We start from the raw sequence: 24,302 nt of genomic DNA on the forward strand, positions 1-24,302 counted from the left end.
GGGGGGTGATTCTTGCCGTGAGGATCTTCGTAATGACTTTGTTGATCACGTTGCAAAGGCTGATAGGGTGGTAATCGGCCCAAGTTTCCGGCGTGGCTTTCTTAGGGATAAGAACAATGCTCGTCGCCGTAATGCTATGGGGAAGAAAAGCCCCGTTGAAGAATTGCTGGACTGCCTCAATAACGTCCGCACCAATGGTGCTCCAACAAGTTTGATAGAAAGTGGCCGGGAACCCATCCGGACCGGGTGTACTATCCCCCGAAATATCAAAAACCGCACTCTTCACTTCATCCGCATCAGGAGGATCGGAAAGAGTTTCAAGCCGAGTCGAGTGGGGAAGTGGCCGGATCAGATCTGGATCCATTTCGGCAAGGGCCGGGGCATCGGGAGCGAGGAGGTCTTTGAAAAATTCTACTACAGAGCTTTTAATCTCCAAGTCATCTGTGAGTTCCCGTCCATTCGCCTAGATTTTATGGATGCGAAGGCGGACTCTCTTCTGCTTCACCCAACTTTGACAGAATTTCGTATTTTTATCCCCCTCCGCAAGCCATCTCATAGTTGCTTTTTGTCTCCAGAAATCTTCCTCCATCTTGAGAAGAAGTATGCAGGTGGCAATAGATTTGTTGATTATAGCCCTATTGGCGGCCGAGGGATCCGCTTCATAGTTAGCTTGAGCCGCCGCAATTTCCACCTCCATATTCTTAACGTTTGCATGGATGTTCCCAAAGACCTCTCTATTCCACTCCTTGAGGGCCCTTTTAACTCTTGCAAGTTTAATTTGGAGACTAAGAAGGCCACCAGCCCCCGTGGGTTGCACCCACACCTCCCGAACCAGCCCCAAAAAACCTTCATGTCTTGTCCACATATTTTGAAATTGGAAAGCCCTCCCCGTGGTCGTGGTGTTGGCAAGTTTGCACCGGGCGAGGATCGGCCCATGGTCCGAAGACACCCGAGGCAAATTTGTCACCCGAGTGGCCTCAAAAGAACTAGTCCACGTCTCACTCACCAAAATCCTGTCAAGCCTCTCAAACAACCCGTTCTTTGCCCAAGTGAAGGCTGCACCGTCGAACCCCGGGTCCAGAAGTCTACAGTCTTCGATGGTTTCCGCCAAGTCAGCCATCTCTGCTTGCCGATTGGTGTCGGTACCAACCCGATCCCCCGGGGATAGGATGGTATTGAAATCTCCCCCGATCATCCACGGACAACCATCCAAGGTGCTAGCAAGTTCCCTCATTTTATCCCACAAAGCGTATCTCTCCGGCCTAGAACACTTAGCATAGACGGCCGAGATGGCAATTTGAGTAGCTAGCCAAGGAGATGAGAGCCGGCCGTGAAGAACCTGCTCCGAATCATCCTCAACGTCGAAATCAGCCCCGTCTTCCACAAAAACCCAGATCTTCCCGTTGGAGTTAGAGCCTTTGAAGACCAGCCCCAATGACTTGGAGTAACGTTCCGGATTAGGTAGTGTGAGGGGTTCCATTATTGCAAGAAAACCAACATTGTAATTTTTAATTAATCGTTTAAGTACGTTTGCGTTCGCAGTTCCCCTAACGTTCCAAAACAAGAAATTGAAAGACATAATTAACAAGGTGAGTTGGTACCCATGGAGGCAGAAGTTCCTCCTTGGCATTTGGTGACTTGATCTCCGTTTCCCCCCTCAATGCTCCGAGGGTCATAATCATTGGCTTCGGGAGGTGGCTGCACTTCCATCTCTGAAACCCCGCACTCCCCGCAGGCTGCAAAAGAGGTTGTATTGTGACAATTCTAGTGCTGTGGCGAATTCGAGGAAACCACGTGCTCATAAAGCGAGCAAGCACATAGAGAGGAAGTATCTAACATTAGAGATATAGTGCAGAGAGGAGACATACAAGTGGTCAAGATTGAGTCAGAAAACAACCTGGCAGATCCTTTCATGAAGGCTTTAGTTTAGCGGTCAAGCCGTTTGAGAGCCATGTTGAAGGAATGGGAGTTCGACTAATACAAGACCTCAATCCGCTTTCAGTATAAGTGGGAGAATTAGACGTTAGCACATTTTTTTGTATACTCGAAAGTGTTTTGAGTATAAGTGGGAGATTGTTAGAGTTTGTATACTAGAAATCACGTTTCGATGTCTACTCATACGTGGGTTATTGATACTGGAGCAACTGATCATATATGTTTTGATCCTGACTTAATGTAGGTGACAAGATGGTTACATGATCGTGAGATCGAAGTCCAGCTGGGCGACGCTACTAAAGTGGCGGTCGTTGCAGTGGGAGACGTTTATTTACGTTTTAGTAGTGATAGATTTTTGATTTTGAAGAATGTTTTGTTGATACCTTCTTTTAGAAGAAATTTAATTTCAGTTTCTAAATTATCTTTTGATGGATATTCGATTTCTTTTAATGATAGTTGCGTTATTAAGAAAGATGGTTCTTATATCTGTCGTGGTATCATGGAAAACAATCTGTACATAATCACTTCTACACAGTTTAATCAATGTAAATCAGAACTCAATGCTACATCGAAAGTTTCAAAGAAAAGAAAAAAAGAACCTTCAATTTCAATGAACGAAACGTACTTATGGAACCTTAGACTTGGTCATGCCAACGAGAGAAGGATTCATGCGATGGTTGATCAAGATCTTATTAAAGGTCTTGAGAAGGAACCATTTTCGAAATGTGAATCATGTTTCGAAGGCAAGATGACTAAGAGACCTTTTAGGTCAAAGGGTAATAGGGTCAAGGAAGTACTTGAGCTCGTTCATGCTGATGTGTGTGGACCAATGTCAATCGAGGCAAGGGGCGGTTTTCGATACTTCATCACCTTCACTGATGACTTCTCAAAAATTGGATACGTCTATTTGATGCGCTACAAGTCTGAAACTTTTGACTAGTTCAAGGAGTTTAAGGCTAAGGTAGAGACGTGTCATGGTAGAGTATCAAATGCTTGCGATCTGATCGCGGAGGCGAGTACCTAAGTGCTGAGTTTTTGGACTACTTATCAGCGTCAGGAATTCAATCCCAACTGACTGCGCCGGGCACACCCCAGCAGAATGGCGTAGCTGAAAGAAGGAATAGGACTTTGTTAAACATGATCCGATCGATGATGAGTTATGCACGGTTACCAATTTCATTTTGGGGGCATGCCTTGCTATCAGCAAGCTACATATTAGACAACTTGCCTTCTAAATCAGTTTCTACTACCCCATATAAGTTGTGGACTGGGCGAAAGCCCAATCTAGAACATCTGAGAGTGTGTGGGTGAGGTATGTGTGTTTATAGGTTACCCTAGAGGATCGAAAGCTTATGAATTCAATAGTCTCCTTGATAAGAAAGTAATTGTGAGCACACATGCCACATTCTTAGAGGAAGACTTTGTAATGAATCATAAGTCCAGCAGTGAGATAGCTCTTGAAGAGCAACTTCAGTCACAAGTTCCATTAACGAAGAAAAACTACCTAGTGTAACAACAATTCCAGAAATTTCAACTACTACTCCAAATGTTGTAGTGTCGCGTCGCAGTGGGAGGGTCTCTCATGAACCCGAAAGATACATTGGTTTGGGAGAGTGCATGGATCACTCCTCGGACAGCAATGTACTTGATCCCTGGAATCTTGCGCAGGCTGATGTCGATCATTGCGAATGGGTGAAAGCAATGGATTCGGAACTACAATCAATGGTAGACAAAGACGTCTATGATTTTTCTATCCTACCCGAAGGTTGTACTGCCATTGGGAACAAGTGGATATACAAACGTAAACGTGGATCCGATGGACGAGTTAAAGTCTTTAAGGCAAGTGGCTAATGGGTATACCCAAAGGGAAGGCATCGATTACGATGAGACCTTCTCCCCAGTAGCCACGCTCAAATCGATCCGTATTCTTTTGTCTATTGCAGCTTACATGGATTGGGAAGTATGGCAGATGGATGTTAAGACTGCGTTTTTAAACGGGAGTCTTGAGGAGACCATCTACGTGGAACAACCCGAAGGCTATGTGGTAAAGAGCAAGGAACACATGGTTCGGAAGCTTAAAAAGGCCATTTATGGCCTCAAGCAAGCATCTAGATCATGGAACCAGTGTTTTGATCAAACTGTTCAAAAGTTTAGATTCGAAAAATGCCCTAATGATAGCTGTGTGTACAAGAAGGTTGAGAACGGGAATGTGGTGTTCTTAGATTTATATGTAGATAACATTCTTTTAATTGGAAACAATAAAAAGATGTTGTCATCAATACGAACGTGGTTGTCAAACCAGTTCGAGATGAAGGATATGGGAGACGGGGAACACATTCTAGGCATCAAGGTCCTACGGGACTGTAATAAAAGGATGTTGTGCTTATCTCAAGAACCTTACATCGACATTGTACTTAGTCGCTTTAGCATGCAAGATGCCAAGAAAGGTTTCTTACCTTTTAGACATGGCATCCATTTATCTCAAGAGATGTGTCCTAAGACAGCATCTGAGATAGCAGAGATGAGAAGGATAACATACGCTTCGGCAGTTGGTAGTCTCATGTATGCTATGCTTTGTACAAGGCCTGATATTTGCTTTGATGTTGGCATGGTAGCAAGATATCAGTCGAATCTGGGCTAAGGACATTGGACTGCCGTAAAGAACATACTCAAGTACCTTAATCGGACTAAGGACTATGTTCTAGTTTACAATGCATCCGAGCTCTGTCCTTTAGGATATACAGATTCAGACTTTCAAGCTGATGTAGATTCGAGAAAATTAACTTCCGGATATGTGTTTACCTTAGGAGGTGGAGCTGTAATTTGGAAGAGTGTAAAGCAGAAATGCATTGCAGACTCTACCGTGGAAGCCGAATATGTAGCCGCTTCGGAGGCTGCAAAAGATGTTGAATGGCTTAAGAACTTCCTTCTGGACTTAGGTGTGGCTATGAATATGCCGAAGAGCATCACCATTTATTGTGACAATTCTGGTGCTGTGGCGAATTCGAGGGAACCACGGGCTCATAAAGCGAGCAAGCACATAGAGAGGAAGTATCGTATCATTAGAGATATAGTGCAGAGAGGAGACATACAAGTGGTCAAGATTGAGTCAGAAAACAACCTGGCAGATCCTTTCACGAAGGCTTTAGCGGTCAAGCCGTTTGAGAGCCATGTTGAAGGAATGGGAGTTCAACTAATACAAGACCTCAATCCGCTTTCAGTATAAGTGGGAGAATTAGACGTTAGCACATTTTTTTGTATACTCGAAAGTGTTTTGAGTATAAGTGGGAGATTGTTAGAGTTTGTATACTAGAAATCACGTTTCGAGTGATTGAATACTGTAAAACTCTTATTTTATTTTCCAAGGAATAAAACAAATTATTTTTTTCATAATGTTGTTATGTTTTACATTTAATGGATGTTAATTGCATGTTTAAATGTATAAGTTAACTTAACAAAGTCTAAGTCTTTGTTTTAGTAGACCGGTTATGGGCGGCGTCCACTATAAGGTAACACGGTCAGTCCTAAACAAAGAAAAAGAAGAATTTCACGACCTAGATGGAATTAGACTATCCATCGTGAAAGGTTGCAAAGTCAGTCCGCATATTTCTAAGCCTTACTGAAATAAGATGACATTAGTGTGGTAAAGCACTGAACGGATCTAAAAGGAAGACTTGTCCTTATGCTATCTACTGAAAGGCGAGGTCTTGATGAATATTTGTTTCTTAATCAATGTAGGTTAGCATTGAGCATATGGTATATATTATACATTACTTTGACTTATCAAATGGTGCGGGTATTTCGTAACCTAATAATCCTGATATATTGGGTAGTGGTGATTAATATCTAGCAGTGCTAGGATTGCTATTATATTGAATTGTGCGCGAGGTGAGTCTCATTTGATAATGTCCTCAAGAGGAGTGCGAAACAAGGTTTTATTATTCGGAACCTAGCTAGTTGGAGTTTAATCACTCTATGAATAATAAATAAGCGTTTCATGTTAAGTCCACTCTTGGAATTAATAAGAAATTAATTAATTAAGTCCATAGCAGACATTAATTAAGTAATGGACATTTTTATCTTAAGCGCGGAAATGAAAGTTAAAACGGAAACCCGGATTACTTATAATTTCGGATTTGGATGGGGGGAGTTCAATATTACTTTTGTAGTGGCTGCTAGTAATGTTTCAATTAAAGCTTATATTAAATTGTGGGTTCAATTTAATTAGTAAAAAGTAAATTGGATGAGCTCATATCCAAAACCTTCCATAGATCCCTGTCTGGGCCTAAAACGAACTTAATATAAATAGGAGAATAAAGGAGACAGAAATCATAATTTTTACTACTAAAATTTTCGTCCCCCTCTAGTAAGAGGAGTTCGAAATTTTCCTCAAATTGGAAAAGGATTTCTTCTGCCTTCTTTATTTAAGTCCTAGTATTCCGGTAAGATCAGCCCACACTGATATTGGAGTACAGTTCGAGAACCAGAGAGAAGATCCGTGGTCTAGTATTCAAAGCGTCACGTGGAGAAGTTGATGCACTATTTATTAGCACTAAAAATACCTGCAAGTATACATGATAGATATCTAGAGAAACAAGAGAATTATGAAAACTTTGGAAACTGAAAACAATTAAAAGCAATCAAACAACTAAATGCAATTAAATCACAAAGATAAAATATGAGAGATAAGAGAATTCTAGGGATGTACGTTCACAATTATGGTTATACAAATTCCAACTACAATACCCTAGCACAGTTTATACTTTGAAAAGACGAGTCACCTAGCTTATGCTCATGCGATACAAACGTTGATTACAACATTAGGGTTGTCAATCCCAACACGTAACTCCAAAAAGCTCCTAAGACCCTTGAAAAGTCCTCATTCTCAATTAACAGTGCCGTTTTAAGGGAAGCTAATTGTAGCGTCTACTAAGTGAATCTAACTCGCTAGAACTCTCTCACAGTTATGAAGCAAGCTATATTAAATCATACAAGATTGTGTCACTCAATCATGTAGAATCAAAACTACTTAGGGAAGAAACAAAGTAAAAATAAAACGGATATTAAATAGAAAAAGGAATTGTATAAACCAATTAAAGTTACTAACACATCCAAACAATCCTATAAATTTAGTTAGACATAATTGAATAAGCTAAAAACATAGATTGGAGTGAAAACAATTGGAACATAAAACTAAAGCAAATAAAACAGCCATAACTCTCTCCACAGAACTCCGATTGAAGTGATTCTTGTACCATCCTGAAGCTTTTTTCAAAACGAAGAGAATGGTGTGTAGAACGCCCCGATCGGACTTCTGGATCGCCAGAAAATTGAGTTTGAAGACAGCTGTAGCGCGCCGCATTTTTGTGGCGGGCCGCCGCACCTTGGCCGGCGGTCGCCGGGCGTTTCTTTGTCACCGCTGAGCGCTGGCGGTCACCGGAAGTGTTGCGGCTGTCGCCGGAGAAGCTCCAGATTTCCTGCTTCGCGTTTTTACTCCCTTTTTAGGCTCAAATATGCACATTTCTCACAAAACATGTCAAAATACCAAAATAGATAAAATATGCAAATAATGGACATGTAATGCAACTTTGACATAAAAAACGGGCCACAAAATGGCCTTAAATAGTGCAAAATGCTAGCGTATCAGAAGTTGCTAGCCATCATCAATTCTTTGGAGAATTAATTAGGTATTATTTCTGCTCTGTAGAAAACCATGTTTTAGGTTTGAATACACTTAAAGCATGATTAATTCAAGTTATGAGTACACGAATAGATTTTGTCTAAATAATCTGCTAAATTGATCTGATTATTATGTGATTTATTTGTTCGATTAATTATTAAATTATGAACCTCGAACGCGCTTCCGCTGCCAGTTCCTTCAAGAATAAGGTTTGTTGCCTGAAGAGAAGTCTCTATGGACTTGAACAAAGTAGTAGGCAATGGTACCTGCCATTTGATAGACAGATGGAGAAGATGGGTTTCAGAAAGTCTGCTTTTGACAATTGTGTTTACATTAGGTACAAGTGAAACAAAGTTGTTGCTTACTTATTGCTCTATGTGGATGATATGCTTGTGGAAGGGCCAAGCAAGACAGAAGTTAAACAAATAAAGGAAGATCTGGAGGAAGCTTTTGAGATGAAAGACTTGGGAAATTCAAAAAGGATTCTTGGGATGGACACTATCAGCGACAGAGGTGCAAAGAAGTTGTGGCTTATGCAGCATAGCTACATCAAGAAAATGCTAATTAAGTTCCAGATGATTGATTCTAGAAGAGTGTCAACTCCAACAAGTCCACACTTCAAGCTATCAATAAGTCAGAGGCCAGCCACTGACCAAGAGAGGAAACTAATGTCTAAGGTCCCTTATGCAAGCATTGTTGGGAGTATTATGTACATGATGCTTTGTACCAGGCCTGACCTCTCACATGCCATAAGTCTGACCAGCAGATTCATGGCTGATCCGGGTGGTACACATTGGCAAGCGTTGAAGTGGATCATGAAGTATCTGGTAGGTACACAAGATTTGGGGTTGTTGTTTTGCACAGTGGATGGTGAGAATGAACTCATGGGGTACTGTGATGCAGACTATGCTGCAAATGTTAATAGCAGAAAGTCTCAATCTGCCTATATCTTCAAGTTATATGGTACTGCCATAAGTTGGAAGTCCAACCTTCAGCATGTAGTTGCACTCTCCACAACAGAGGCAGAGTACATCTCTTTGACAGAGGCAGTGAAAGAAGCTAAGTGGTTGAAGGGGATATTGAGTGATTTTGGTGTAGTGCATGATTCAGTGACAATCCTTTGTGATAACAATAGTGCCATTAGCCTAGCTAAACACCAAACTTTTCATGAGAGGAGTAAACACATAGATATCAAGCTTCATTTTGTTAGGGATGAAGTGAGCAGAGGTATGGTGGTTGTGAAGAAGGTACACACTTCAGAGAATGCACTGACATGTTGACTAAGCCATTGCCAAGTACTAAGTTCAAGCATAGCTTGGACTTGGTTAACTTGATTGCTCGGAGATGAGGAGGCATAGGTGAAGGTGGAGATGGTTTGGTGGATGCAGCCAAGGTGGAATTTTTTGGGTTTGTGTGCGGCTGGATCAACAACGGCCCAAAGTAAGAAACTCAGGCCCAAGTTGAGAAGGCCCAAGTCAACTATGTAGTCGGCCATTTTGAGTGAGTTACACAGCTCATTCAGTTCAGTTCATATCCAGCAAATTTCCCCCTTTCTTCTTCCTCCAAGATTCGAGAGAGTAGATAGGGAATATACACTGTAATTCTTTTGCTTGCTAGTTGAGAGTTTCACAATCGAGTTATCTTCTCCGATTGAGTAGTGAGCTAGATTGATTGAGTGTATTGTAATCAATTCTTTGGTTGTATCTGGAATAAAATCATCTCGCCTTCGTCCGTGGATGTAGATCCGTTTGTGGATCAAACCACGTAATTCCTTGTGTCGATCTTTACATTTGATTCTTCATTTTCCAATTGTGTTGTAGAATTGGTTGTTCCAGTATAAAAGGATGAGTTGGGCCATACCTAGGCAACCATTCAATTCATTGAGAATGCAACTTTCTTTTATGAACATCTGCGTGAGACAAGGGTGAGAACCCGGGAACCTTTGGGAGCTTAGACTTAGCCCACATCTCGCAAGAGAGGGGTTCTACTAGTAGTTCAAGGGGCGGCAACCATGCAGGGCGGGGATCTTCCTCTAATGGCCGAAGAGGTTTGAGGGGGGCTGGACGACACTCGCTGGAAGGGGGACGTGGTGGATCGGCGTTTAGAAGCTATATGAGCACTAATCAATACCACTCTCTTATGGAAATTGGCGAATTTGATGCTGATGGCTGTGGGGAGAGTGGGGCATCGGATAGGGAAGTGCATCCCATTACCGAAGATAATATGGACACCCCCCCCCCCACGCATTGAAGGGGGTAACGGATGCCAAGGTGCTGACTTCCAAGGGGGGACTTCTTCCTCTCCGGGTATGAACTCACCTTGTTAATGATGTCTCTCAATTTTCTGTTTTGGAACGTTAGGGGAATCGCTAATGCGCCTACCCAAAACGTCCTCAAACGAATAATTAACAATTACAATATTGGTTTTCTTGCAATAATGGAACCGCTTACAACCCCCAATCCGGATCGATACTCCAAGGCTTTGGGGCTGGTCTTCAAAGGCTCCAACACCAACGGAAAGATCTGGATTTTTGTGAAAGAAGGGGCTGATTTTATTGTCGAAGATGACTCGGAGCAGATCCTGCATGGCCGATTTACATCTCCTCGGTTAGCTACTCATATTGCCATCTCGGCCGTCTATGCTAAGTGTGCTAGGGTGGAAAGGTACTTGCTATGGGATAAAATGAGGGAACTCTCAAACAGCTTAGATGGATCTCCGTGGATGATCGGGGGGGATTTCAACACCATTTTAACCCCGGGATATAGGGCTGGTAGCGATACCAACCGACAAGCCGAAATGGTCGACTTTGCGGAAACTATTGAGGATTGCAGACTGCTGGACCCGGGCTTTGATGGCTCGGAATACACTTGGGCTAAGAAAGGGCTTTTCGAGAGGTTGGATAGGGTCTTGGTCAGCGAGATGTGGGCTAGGATTTTTGAGGCCTCTAGGGTGACAAACCTGCCGCGGGTGTCCTCGGATCATGGGCCGGTTCTTGTTCGTTAAGAATTGGTGAACACCACGTCCACGGGAAGTGCCTTCCGATTTCAAAATATGTGGACACGGCATGAAGGTTTTTTGGATCTGGTCCGGGAGGCGTGGGATCAGCCCTCGGGTGTACATGGTCTTCTTGGTCTCCAAATCAAACTTGCCAAAGTGAAGAAGACCCTCAAGAGGTGGAATAGAGAGGTGTTTGGCAACATTCACGCCAACATTAAGATTATGGAGGGGGAGATTGCTACAGCCCAAGCTAATTTTGAAGCTGATCCCTCGCCCACAAATAGGAAGACGATCAACAAAGCTATTGCTACCTACATCCTATGCCTAAAGATGGAAGAGGATTTCTGGCGACAAAAAGCAGCCATGAAATGGCTTGCGGAGGGAGACAAAAACACTAGATTCTACCAAAGCAGGGTGAAGCAAAAAACGGTTAGGCTTCGCATCCATAAAATTCAAGTGAACGGGATTGAGCTTACTGATGATTTGGAGATTAAAAGCTCTGCGGTTGATTTCTTTAAAAACCTCCTTCCTCCTGATGCCCCAGCCCTTGCCGAGATGGACCCGACTCTTATACAGCCACTTCCCCATTCAGCCCAGCTCGAGGCCCTCTCCGAACCTCCGGATGCGGATGAAGTGAAGAGAGCGGTGTTTGATATTTCCGGGGATAGCACACCTGGTCCGGACGGCTTTTCGGCTACCTTCTACCAATCTTGTTGGAGCATTATTGGTTCAGATGTTATTGCGGCAGTTCAACAATTCTTTAACGGGGCCTTCTTACCCCGTAGCATCACGGCGACAAGCATTCTCCTTATCCCAAAGAAAACCCTCCCAGAGACTTGGGCTGATTATCGCCCCATTAGTCTTTGCAACATCATCAACAAAATCATTACCAAAATCCTTACAGCGAGAATCACCCCCCTCCTCCCGTTGGTTATCTCCCCTAACCAAAGTGGCTTTGTGAAAGGGCGACTCCTCCACGACAATGTCCTCCTTGCCCAAGAGATGTTCCATGAACTCCACAGATGTTCACCAGCCCCAAATGTTGCGATTAAAATTGATATGGCTAAGGCCTACGATCGCGTTCAATGGTCGTTCCTTATCCAAGTCCTTAGGTGCATGGGCTTCTCGGAAGCTTGGTTGTCCCTTATTGATAGATGTGTGGGGTCGTGCTGGTTTTCTATCCTCATTAATGGCGGCCCCTCAGGCTTCTTCAAATCCACGCGGGGGCTCAGACAAGGTGACCCCATCTCCCCGGCTTTGTTTGTGATTGCAGCGGAATATCTGTCGAAAGCCATTGATAGGCTTATATTGGGCAAGAGAGAAATGACATTCAAGGTGGCTCGCCGGTGCATGGAGATCAGCCACCTTGCCTATGCCGATGACATCATTATTTTCACGCAAGCAGCTACACCTGCCTTGCGTCAACTTAGAGCTTGCCTCACCGAGTATGAGGCGATTTCCGGGCAACAGATTAACCTTGGCAAAAGTAATTTTTATATTGTGGAGGCGCACGTGGGATGGTCGTTGCTATTCAGCGGGAAGGAGGCTTCTCTCCGGGTTCGTTTCCTTGCACTTACTTGGGAGTGCCTATCTACCGTGGTGCCAAACGCACAGAGTTGTTCATGTTTCTTAGGGAAAAGATCGCCAACAGGATCTCGGGGTGGGCCCACCGACACCTGTCCTTTGGGGGAAGGCTCACGCTCATCAAGAGCACCCTCGAAGCGGTCCCGATCCACATCTTTCAAGCCATCGAGCCAACAATTAGCGCACTTAAACAACTGGATCAGCTCATGGCTCGGTTCTTTTGGGGATCATCACACGAGAAGAAAAGGACCCATTGGATCAGTTGGGACCAGATTTGCCGCCCAACCGCCGAAGGAGGGCTTGGAATACGGAATTTCAAAGAGGTACTACGAGCCTTTACTATCAAATTGTGGTGGCGTTTCCGGGAGCAGAACTCCCTTTGGGCAAGATATTTGATGGCTAAATATTGCTTCAATTCATCGCCGCTCACGCATGGTGCCTCGAGTCGAGCCAGCCCAACTTGGAGGAGGATATTAAGAGCTCGACCCTATGCTCAACCGTATATCCGGTGGCTGGTTGGGGAAGGGAAAATCTACTTTTGGGATGACATATGGATTGGCGATAACACCTTGAGAGATCTATGCCTTGATGAGAGGGACAGCCCTAGGACCCTTGTTTCGGAGTTTATTAGGGACGGGGGTACTTGGGACGAGCCCAAACTCCAGCAGCTTCAAGACCAGGCTGGACTACCTCAGCACATCATTATGAAGATTTGGAATACCCCAATCATCTCGGGGGGGCCAGACATCCCGAGATGGTCTTTATCTCGCCTTGGCGATTTCTCTGTGTCCTCTACTTGGGATACTATCCGTACACAGAGGCCGATTGTCCCAAGCCTTGATGACATTTGGAAGGCCGGTCTCACCTCTTCCATCTCCATTTTTGCTTGGAGACTCCTTTCGAATCGAATTCCAGTCGACACCAAGCTCCAATGGCGCAAGATCGAGTTGGCGTCTAAGTGCCTTTGCTGCCCCCTTAGACCCGGCACGGAGTCCCTCCAGCACCTCTTCATCCAAGGCAGCGGGGCCTCTAGAGTATGGAGAGAGTTCGATGGCTGGTTTGAAGGGTCCTCCCCACCACTCCGCATCAATGACACTATCCCGGATAGGCTTGAAGTTTGGCCCCAAAGAGCCAACCAAACAAGTAAGAAACACCTTAGTCGTTCCTTGCCTTACCTCATTTTGTGGTTTCTTTGGGCTGAACGAAATAGGAGCCGCCATCAAGAGACACAGTTCAAGCCGTTCAATGTGATTTGGCAAGTCCAAATGTTTGTACGAAACAGCATCGCCAATGGGAGTATCAAGCCGAAGCATTGGAAGAATGTGAAGCTGGGAGTGTGCAGCCCAAACCGTGATGAAGGAAGGCAACCCATCCCGCGCGCTTTGGCGGTGAAATGGAACCCCCCGGACCACCCGTGGATCAAACTTAACACGGATGGTGCCTTTGCAGAATCAATAGGAAGAGCAGGGGGTGGAGGCATTATTCGAGACCACTTGGGAAGAATGGTCGCCGCCTTCTCTACTCCTCTCGAGGCACATTCAGCTTTGGAGGCCGAACTATTGGCCATCCATCATGGAGTGGCCTTGGCTAGAGAGTTGGCCCAGCCAATTTGGGTTGAATCGGACGCTGCCCAAGCAATCAGCTTAGCCAAGGGTCTAAGCTGGGGCCCAGCCCACGTTTGCCGAGCCATGGCCCTCCTGGCCTTGCATAGGAGACATGGAGATTATCGCATTTCCTTCATCCACCGGGAAGGGAATAGAGCCGCGGATCTTCTAGCCAAAATGGGATTGGAACTCGAGGAATTCACTCGCTTCAATGCCCAAACAGCCCCAAGGTTACTAAAAGCTATCGTTCGATTGGAAGAAATGGGAGTACCTAATATTCGTGTGCACGATGAGGATCATGGCTAAACTTCAAACCATGGTGATTGGCAATCGGCTGCTGTTCCCTCGCGGCCGCCTTAGAGTAGGTAGGTGTCGAGCTACTTTAGCTTGTCCCCCGTTTACTCTTATGGTGCTTCTGCTTTGATAGGCCTGTTTGTCTTGTTTCTTCCCGGCACGGCACTTTTGGTCGTGGCCATGTATTGTTGGGCTGCTTGTTTTTCCTTCCTTTGGCACGTCACTTTTGGGCGTGGCCAAGCTTTGTACCTGTTGAGTTTTGATATAAAGGGATGAGGGGCCCACGAACCCTCCACCGCAATGGTGTTTAATTAAAAAAAAAAAAAATGAAATAGACAAATCTCACAAAAAAAAGGATGAGTATTATTATTATTATTACTATTATTATTATTATTGTTATTATTATTATTATTATTATTATTATTATTATTATTATTATTATTATTATTATTATTATTATTATTATTATTATTATTATTATTCAATGTACTTATATGCAGTAGGCGACTAAAATTTTATGGCTATAATTTTCTTTTTCTTGCGTACTTATGTGCGTACATTTTTCTTAATACATATATGATTGAAAAATCTACACAAATTAAAAGTATAGCCATAATTTCGTTTTTCTATCTTCTTTTCATGCATATAAACGATTATATACATATTAGTAACTTAATATGAGAATATAAATTATATTATGCATGTATTTAAGTATGAACATATATTATATAAGTGGTAAAAAATATAATGGTAATTTCTATTTATTGGTTATGCAATTTTCTATAAAATTAATTTAATGAATATCTCTTAAAAATAATTGCATTAATTTTCATGTCTAGTTGGATGTGGATCTTCATTTGTCCAAATATTTATTGGTTGGACACACCACCTAATAACCATTTTGGTATGGAAGGTTTGTTTTGGTTATTCTATTTACATTCCTAGGAATAGGACGGTTATGAGACTCGGAATCGCTAGGAAGAGGACGGTTATGAGACTTGGAATCGCTAGGAAGAGGACGGTTAGTTTTTCATTGCTACAAACTTGATTGTTCGGTTTTAATTGTAATGTAAATTTAAGACAATATTATGATAGGGGTATGTTATGGTGACACATAGTTAAAATGACAACTTAGACAACATAAGCAAGCAATCTGCGATACATAGGCAAACAACTCGACATATGGTTCCAAGCATTTTGCGATGTAAAATCAGAGAGCACTATGATGACACCATAGTTAAAATGACAACCTAGGCAAGCAATGTGCGATACATAAGCAAGCAATTTGCGATACATAGTCAAGCTACTCGGCATATGGTTCCAAGTAATTTGTGATATAAAATCAGATATAATCATTCAATTTGCAATACATAGACATGCATGCCTACCATGAATCTGCTCATCTAAGGGTCATCATTGGTAATAGATTGTCATTTTAGCATAACCCTATTATGCTATATATGCAAATTTCAGATTCCCAAGTATTGACATACTATAATCTCGCCACTTTGATGCAACTAGTGTATCTAAGATCAAACATTATTTATTGGTTCATCATGTGCATATTAAAGTTGTTAACATTCTACTCGTACGTCACATTCGAGATGTCCACGTCTGAAAATAAATATATCTCCCCTCTCTCTTCATTAAAATATCCAATTATCATTTTCTGTAGTGGACTTCACATTTGACTAACTCATTCTCACTCACATTTTATATTAGTTACCACATTTCACTAACTCATTCTCAATCACATTTTATTATAAACTAATACTCCCTCCGTCCCACAAGAATATTTATTCTTTCCTTTTTAGTCTGTCTCTCATAAGGATATGCATTTTCTAATTTTGAAAAAAAAATCTCTCTAATGAGGTGGGACTCATTCTCTTTTACTTTGTCAATTTTGCATTAAAACTCGTGTTAAATCTAAAAACTTCCTGCCGGGCGGAGTGCCGGCAGGAAGGGTTCTAAAATGAACACCCGACTGGGTGTTTTATTCGCTTTGTAATTCACCCGGCTGGGTACATGAAGTAGAGATAGATTTTGTGGGGCTTCTCTTGGAATTCGGGCATAAGGTATAACTAGTATTTTTCCTCATTTTTCAAATGAGATTTTGATTGAATTAAGAGCTTGAGATTCGTTTTCCTTTTGAGAGTTTTATCCAAATTTCTAGTTATAGATTGTTTGAATTCATCAATTCTAAGTAAAATATGAATAAATAAATGTGTATTTTGAGACTTGTGGATTAACATGGTTTAAATGCCTTTTTTTTATTCCATCAATGACATTTATTCTTTACATAGTCTCTATTCCTTGATCTTTCATTCTTCTTAGAATCAATATTTGTTGTTGAATCTATTTTTATATTACATTAAAAAAAGGATAAGATCAAACATCAATTTGGTTTTCCTCAAAATACTTGGATCCATATCATTATAGAAACCGACCCTACTCTAGAACAACAACAGAAATAAGTTACTGGTGTACTGAAAAGAGACGAGAGCGAATTGAGGCAGCTGGTATCGATTTTGAGTGCCCAGAAATTGTAAGAATGCTATAAGCTCTGGCATCTTTGTTGTTCATGCTCAATTGTGACTTGTTATCCTTAACTACGATGTATATTAAATTTAAACTTGTACTGTATAGTTTAGTTTTCATATAATCATCAGCAAATTGAAGATGATCTATTTCAGTTTTAACTCATGGTTTGGTTATTGTGTTATTTGCAGATTATATTCGCAGATGTTGGCTGCGATTGATGGTTAGCTGTTGTTGTCTACATAGAAAGATGTCGTAAATATGAAAAATGATTGAATGGAGAGAGCTTATGCCAATTTTGTATTCATCTCACAGATTACATCAAGTATCCCTTGAATTCAGGTTTTGGGCAAGTCAAAACCATCCTTCCATTACTATCTGCTACACAATTCTTCCTAACATCTATTCCTTTCAATTTAACATTGGACTTTCATTTCACTTTTCACAATCTATTTTATGTGCTCGTTGATTGGTGCTCCCATTTCTATGCAATGGATATAATCTGACTTTTGGTAATTTGGGGGGATTTGGTTTGTTATAGAGATATGACTGAGATCAAATAATAACTAACATCCAATACAGAATATATAATTTTTCAATTTTGTATTATAAATTATCAACTCAAAGACATAATCTATCAACTATCTTGTGTTGATATTTAAATTTACATAAATTACTACAAGGCGAAAGTTTTAGTTTGAATTAGCTAGAACATAATATTGTCTAGTTCAATTTGGATTCATTTGATTTGATAATTTTCTTAAGAAGAAACATTGAAGTTAACTGAATATTCTTGTTATTTATTAAGGAAATGAAAAAAACATTTGATGGATCTTACAAACAATAGAAGCACTAAATCCTTTGGATAGCTATCTCCTTTGGAAATTCAAGACCTTGATGCCATAGACAAAGACAACAAAGAAGAGCAAAGCCCATCCAACATGAGCCAAGGCAACATATCCAAGGAAATCAGAGTCATAACCTAAGACAACTTTAAGATAGTCCTTAATAGGCATATCACCATGGTCCGGAACAAGAACATGCTCCGTCTTGTCTCCCAGTTGTGACGTCACCAGCCCGTATATCGTCCATGCCACCGGAGAGCCCCAGTAGTACCACCTCCACCACACCGGGATCAACTGCAACATTAATTGCAATTTCATTACTACAGCATGACAAACAACTGCTACATGTGTTTTCTTACCACTTAATCCTAGATGAATGGATAATAATAATAATAATAATAATAATAATAATAATAATAATAATAATAATAATAATAATAATAATAATAATAAATAAAAAAAAATAAAAAAAATAAAAATACATGTGTTGTCTTACCATCCTGGGAATGAGAAAACCAGAGAAGAGATTCCAGAAGCTGAGAAAAAATGACATGAGAATTGCAGCAATCTGGTAGCTAGGTGTGAGAGCCACAAGCATCATGCCGTAGAAGGTGAAGTAGACGAAGCACATGAACACATAGTAGTAGAACCATATGAACTTGGTTGCTCCCCACTCAAATCCAATCATTGAGTACAGGAGAAGGCTGTACAAGAATGTCTGCACCGCGATGTAGCTTGTCTCAACAGACACCTGCCAAAAAGATATAAAAGGCTCAGTAAGGCACGATCAAGCCAGGCGCCATTCAACTTGTTTCACACCTGTGCGAATGCATAAGGCAATGCTGAGAACATCCCTGCAGCTCTCTCGCGATAGAACACTGTTCTCTCTATGGCCACAACCGATTGAACTGCAGATGTGTTTGTTCCACCTAGGAATAGCACTGCTGCATACATTGCTCCTAGAAGATTCGTCAGGTCCTGTTCTTTATACCTGCAAAATATGCCACCGCACTTGTTTAATAAACACCATGTTTCAACCTTCATCTTTCCATTTTCTGTAACATAAACTTGTACATTGTTGTTCCTTTGTTCCAGAAGATGACGCCGAATATAAGGCCAATCACTGTTGTCATGAAGAATCTGATCACATTATACTGAGGATTCCTCCAGTAAGACCAATATTGTTTCCAAAAACACGCCACGAATTGGACCAAAAGAGGTTGTGAGTATTTGGTGGGGAAGAAGAGGTCATGTGATCCTGCTTCTGGATTGCTCAGCTTCTGGATAAGTTCCAGATTCTTCCTACAGTTGATACATATGATAAGCTTCTTCTTTTTTTATTATTATTATGGTAGATTGAAAAGATAGCCTCTATATATTTTGATACCTGTTGAGATCAGAGTTAGAGTAGATTTCTGCAAAGTCCATGTCTAGTTGAGATTCAACTGCTGCAGAGCTAACTTCTAGCATCCATGTAGCTGGATTGTAGTCTTGTCTGATTTTAGGAACTCCGGAAATAGACTGGAATGAGTGAAAACAAATGCGTAAGAATGTTTTATGTAGTACTAGTTTGAGAAGAAAGTGGTGATGAAATTAACCTCAAAGTAGTCTACTAGAAGTTGAGAGTTGCTGCCCAAAGGTCCTGCATATATGACTTGCCCACCTCTCTTCATTAAAAATAGCTGAATGAAAAGAGAATTTGGAATTAGGCCTTAAGAAAAGGATTATGAGAAGGTGACTATGTTACCTCATCAAATGATTCAAAGATGTCTATGCTTGGTTGATGGATTGTGCAAACGACGGTTCTCCCTGTATCGACCGTGTTCCTCACAGCACGCATGACAATGGCTGCAGCTCGAGCATCCAAGCCCGACGTTGGCTCATCCATGAAGATGATTGATGGATTTGCAACTAGCTCAACCGCAATGGTGAGCCTTTTCCTCTGTTCTGTTGATAAACCATCGACTCCAGGAAGCCCGACTAGGGAGTTTCTCAACGAGTTCAGCTCAACTAAGTCCATCACTTCCTCCACAAACATCTGAAATAACACTATGGATATGATCATAAAAAGGGAAAATAAATAAAACTCCAAGAAAGATGCAAGTTGATGAAACTTGCCTGCCGTGTTGCCTTGTTTACATCTGCTGGAAGACGGAGCCAGGCTGAATATAGGAGAGATTCATAGACAGTGACATGTGGGGAATGGATGTCATTCTGCTCACAGTAGCCACTCACACGAGCAAACGTTTCTTGATTCTTTGGGAAACCTGAAACTCTGATGTCTCCTTCAATGTATCCACCTGTTTTCCTTCCGGCTAGAACATCCATCAATGTGGTTTTCCCGGCACCACTTACTCCCATCAATGCTGTCAAAACTCCTGGTCTAAATGCACCACTGACGCCCCTCAGTAGCTGCAGACGTGTCTCCTCAACCCCTTCGCCTTTCATTTCCTGTTAAAAAGTTTCATTCTAATAGGCCCTTGTTTAACTTTTATTATGAGAAAGATGAGATGTGTACAAGCTACTTACTGCAGGCATATCAACGTAGTAGTTCACGTTATCAAAGGAAAGCGACAAGGGTTTGAAAGGAAGCACCATCCCGCGTTTGGTATCTTGTTCTTGAGCATTTCTCACTACAAAATCAGTCATTATTATGACTAGAATGCTACCTAAGGAAGAAAACTAATGGTTTCAAACCTTCATTTGTTTGGCCATTAGCACTAATTCTGTTTTTCGTAGTTTCATCCTCCAAGATTGAACCACCAGATTTTGAATCTCCCAATGCTGCATGCAAGACATAGATGAACTTATGCAAGATTCAGGTTTCACAACTAATGTTGAAACAGAAACTACGAGTCTTACGTTTCAAGTATGTTAGCGCAGCAACAAAGCACAAGTTGAAGAAGAGAGAAAATCCGAAGAGTGCAATAACACAAATCCAATACCAGTGTTGTTCGGTAAACATTCCCCTTCCAGCCAATAGCTCTTCTCCCACAGTTCTTCCAGCAAATCTGCCATCGTCATTTTTCTGGAAGTCGAGTTTCACAACATAAGAGAAGTAAACATTTTTCTACGGCTATGTAGTTATATATAGTATCAGCCAGCTTACCCCAGACCATCTAGGATCGAGAAATTCTACTATGACAATCGCGTTTTGGCCATACGACATAGGAGAAAGATAGTAAGCCCATCTCATCCATGGTTGAAGATCATCTGCAGCAAAAGAGATGACGCACGTTGCAGTATAGAGATGTATGGCCTCAGTATTAGTATTATTCAAGAAGTTTTGTTGCTAACCTTTGGCAATGATGAATCCACCAAGTACGAACACCAACAACAATGTGAAGGTTCCTAGAGTGTTTGCAACTACCTGCGTTCTTCCAAGCGCTGCTATGAAACGAAAGAGGCCTAATGCCATCTGATGGATGCCCACAAACGCCAGGAACTGCATAAAGAACCTGTGATTTTTTTGGCTTGTTTTGGTTAGAAATTTTATGTGTTTTATTCCTTTACAAACTCACTAGTAATAGACTATCGAAAAGTATAAACGTTGAAACTCGTACCTACTAGCAGAAGGTGCATATCCCACAGTGTAATATGTGAGAATGATCCAAATCCCTGACTCCATGACCGAGATTGGAAGCCTCAGGAGCCAAATTGGGAGGGCAAAAGCCCAAGCCGGGTAGAACAAGGCGTCCCGTTGTTTGAAAAACACAGGAAGCCTAAAAATGGTCATTGCAAGCTCAGCCATCCCATTGAACATGACATTGATGAGGCTGAAAAACAAGGCACCGTAAAATTTTCCTCCGTTATCAATGTGTCCATGCTTCATCTGTGTTCTGAAGAACACCGTGAAGGTGAAGAGAGCCATGATGGTGATCTGCGTTGTCTTGAAAATATAAACAAAGGAATTGCGCTGCATTAGCAGCCACTCCCTAGACAGACATGCCTTCAACAGGTCTTTGTTGGAGATACCGTACTTTTCCTTCACCAATGCAGCTGGATGAACTCTACTCTTGTCGTATGGCACTCCCAACTCACCAAAGATCTTCTGCCCGACGTGGAAGGATTGAAAGCGAAAGGCAAAATCAGAATCTGATACATATTCATAAGGCACATTTTTCCTTGACCAGTACTGTTCTTGATCCTTCTTGGAGGTGACTTCTTGTAGGAAATCGGCTACTCCTTTCCTCTCTGGGCATTTGAATCCCACATTCTCAAAGAAACCAAGAACGTGCTCACGGGGGCCTTGGTAGACAATCTGCCCTTCTGAAAGCAAGATTATGTCATCAAAAAGTTCGAAAGTTTCAGGGGCAGGTTGGAGGAGGGAGATGATCATGGTTATGTCCATAATGTGGACCATTTGCTTCATGTATTTGATGATTTGATATGTCGTGGAGCTGTCTAGACCAGTCGATATTTCATCCATCAAGAAAACTTTTGCAGGGCCAACCAACATCTCTCCTGCATTATATGTCAATACATAAGCATTTCCTTCAAATTAGTCGAAGAAATGTAGAATTTTTCGGTCATACCAGTCGTCACACGCTTCTTCTGCCCTCCAGAAATTCCCCTCCTCATCTCATCACCAACCATTGTATCAGCACAAATATCAATTCCAAGAACCTATTTATCGAATCAATTGATCACTTGATTAATATAAAATGCTGGTAGACTAAATTTGATGAAGAAAACCTACCTTGAGCACAGAATCTGTCACCAAACTAGTCCTCTGCCCAGAAACAGCAATGGCTTTCATGAAGGCATCTATTTCAGGATCTGGCTTAATGCCTGCATCTTTCTCCCTTCTAGAAAGCTCTGCTAGCAGTTCATACCTAGCTCCAACACCAAAGCAACGGCTCGAGAAATCCAAGGTCTCCCTCACTGTCATCTCCCCATGGTGAAGATCATGCTGGCTTATGTAGGCACAAGTTCTCTGAGGAATGAACTCCCTCAGCTCATGGCCACAATAGGTGACCTTCCCACTCTCCTGGTTTCAGAAAATGGGAAACGATCCGTTATAAAAAGTAAAATTTGATGTCACATGGGTTGAAGGTACTCATACCCTTAGATCTTGTTCTAGCTTCCCAGCAAGCGCCTTCAGCAACGTCGTCTTACCAGAGCTCGGAGGGCCTAATAGAAGGGTCAATCTGCTTACAGAAATCAGTTGTAAATACTAGAATTACGAAACAAGTAACTACATAATTATGATTCTATACCTTGATGGCCTCACTATTCCAGAAACATCGGTTAGTATCCTAACAGTCTTCTTTTTGGATGGGAAAAGCCTCAAGAAATCAAGAATTCCCTATTCATAACAAAGAAACTCCAACTAATATTTGCAAAGAAAAATATTTCGGAAATTCTTTCAAAGACTAAAAAACAGTACCTCAACGGCGTTTATAGTTGAATTGTAAAGAGTAGGAAGAGCTCGGCTTCCAGCAAATGCATCTCCTTCAACAGATAGATGCTCAAATCTAACTTCACATTTTGGCACATTAATTCCAACCCTATTGAGGAAAACATAAACAACTTCAGTTTTCTCCCTCAAAATAGTCCAGATGAGTAAAAACATATTACCTATTTATTCTGTCTCTAAGCCTCAAAAGAAACCTCTCATTATCATCTTCAAGAGCTTTCAACATGGTGTCCATGATATGCTTCTTGTTGTGGACTCCAAGGTTACCAAAATCAATTTCTTCATGAATCACGTTGCCATTGTCCAACACTTGCTTCAAGATGCCTTTCCTCATCCGATCGTAAGTAGGGAGCCTCTCAATGGCAGCCCACTTGAGCTGTTCCTCATCGTCTTGTCTCCCACTTTTCTGGAACACGTCGCCTCCCTGAGCTCCAAACGCCTCTCGGAAGCTTGCAGAAGCCCAGCCTTTAGTACTGGACGATGCAAAACTCGCCTTACGGCTCATGGACCGTGTCAACTCGTCTCGTGCCACTGCAGCCGCCATTTCAAGCCTGCTACAGTGCTCTCTGTTTGTGAAGACAGTGTTAGAATGTTTCTCTTTGGTGTTGCAATGTTACAATGTTGGGGTTGGTATATATATACAATTGACAAAAAGGTAAGAAACATTTACAAAATTTGGCATAAGAGAATTTTGTAGGTGACATTATTATATCTATAAAATATTCTATGGTTTGTCTGCTAACGGCATTAAAAATGCCATACATATGCATTTGAATTATCCATGTTTTTGTCGTACAATGTTATCATTTTTAGCTTCTGTATACATATGAATATATGATTGTTTCTATTTATATTCCCTTCTTGCATACACATATTACATGAGTTGATATATCAAAATAGCCTGACAAGTTCACTAATTTATAGATTATCACATTAAACTATTTGATCTGGCCTAATAAATTGAGCTTCTTATTTTTTTGAAAATGGAGAAAATACTTTTACTATCAGTATTGTTGATGGACTTACAATGCCAATAATAATTTTTAATATCTTAAAATTAAATTAAATACTTACTATATAATTAAAACAAACAACTTATACCTTATATGAGTATGTATGATGCTTACATGAGATATGTAACAATTCTTTATGTCATTTTGTATAACCCTATGAAGCAGCGGCAGAACTACATAGGGCGGGGGCTTGGCCGGCGGTGGACCCGGAATATTCCCGCTCACGGCCATCCTCCGCTCGGTCTCCGCCCCTGCCCAGATAGCTTGAGCTCAGGCTGCACTCCGCCGATAAATTTGAAGATTGGAGGAAGGAGAAGTCAATTAGGGATATTCATTTTGGGCAATTAGTTTTTTAAGTGAGTGGGCATTTATATATTTTTAATTTTCTGGTAT

At 41.5% G+C, this 24,302-nt stretch overlaps 2 protein-coding genes and 1 long non-coding RNA gene across 3 annotated transcripts; 1 reads left to right on the forward strand and 2 right to left on the reverse strand.

The window, feature by feature from the left end:
• Positions 1 to 463: 463 nt before the first annotated feature.
• Positions 464 to 1,480, reverse strand: LOC125189817. The gene has a single exon (XM_048087046.1). The coding sequence runs from the start codon at positions 1,478 to 1,480 to the stop codon at positions 464 to 466; it is 1,017 nt and encodes a 338-aa protein (XP_047943003.1).
• A 15,013-nt stretch (positions 1,481 to 16,493) lies between these two features.
• LOC125186492 lies at positions 16,494 to 17,111 on the forward strand. The gene is made up of 2 exons (XR_007170455.1): positions 16,494 to 16,639; positions 16,824 to 17,111. It is a non-coding gene; the product is annotated as an uncharacterized LOC125186492 (long non-coding RNA).
• Positions 17,112 to 17,411: 300 nt separating this feature from the next.
• On the reverse strand, positions 17,412 to 24,243 carry LOC125186491 (pleiotropic drug resistance protein 2-like). The gene is made up of 21 exons (XM_048082860.1): positions 23,998 to 24,243; positions 23,058 to 23,462; positions 22,867 to 22,987; positions 22,697 to 22,785; positions 22,543 to 22,627; positions 22,177 to 22,467; positions 22,013 to 22,103; positions 21,041 to 21,941; positions 20,775 to 20,935; positions 20,587 to 20,690; positions 20,340 to 20,505; positions 20,175 to 20,261; positions 20,007 to 20,110; positions 19,596 to 19,928; positions 19,225 to 19,515; positions 19,076 to 19,159; positions 18,865 to 18,998; positions 18,552 to 18,779; positions 18,297 to 18,468; positions 17,974 to 18,228; positions 17,412 to 17,771 (listed from the first exon to the last, which is right to left on the reverse strand). Exons 1-21 carry the CDS (start codon positions 24,138 to 24,140, stop codon positions 17,502 to 17,504), a joined length of 4,515 nt encoding a protein of 1,504 aa, XP_047938817.1. The 5' UTR covers positions 24,141 to 24,243; the 3' UTR covers positions 17,412 to 17,501.
• Between the last annotated feature and the right edge of the window lie 59 nt (positions 24,244 to 24,302).

The sequence above is a fragment of the Salvia hispanica genome, chromosome 5, assembly GCF_023119035.1.
Source record: "Salvia hispanica cultivar TCC Black 2014 chromosome 5, UniMelb_Shisp_WGS_1.0, whole genome shotgun sequence".
Taxonomy (NCBI): domain Eukaryota; kingdom Viridiplantae; phylum Streptophyta; class Magnoliopsida; order Lamiales; family Lamiaceae; genus Salvia; species Salvia hispanica.

Excerpts from the sequence above, each read along its gene's own strand:
- LOC125186491 (XM_048082860.1), bottom strand. The coding sequence starts at position 24,140 with ATGGCCGTGAGCGGGAATATTCCGGGTCCACCGCCGGCCAAGCCCCCG. Across the intron at positions 22,468-22,542 it reads AGCTAGAACAAGATCTAAGG|GAGAGTGGGAAGGTCACCTA; the intron begins GTATGAGTACCT and ends TTCTGAAACCAG. Across the intron at positions 19,929-20,006 it reads ACTACGTTGATATGCCTGCA|GAAATGAAAGGCGAAGGGGT; the intron begins GTAAGTAGCTTG and ends ACTTTTTAACAG.
- LOC125189817 (XM_048087046.1), bottom strand. The coding sequence starts at position 1,480 with ATGGAACCCCTCACACTACCTAATCCGGAACGTTACTCCAAGTCATTG.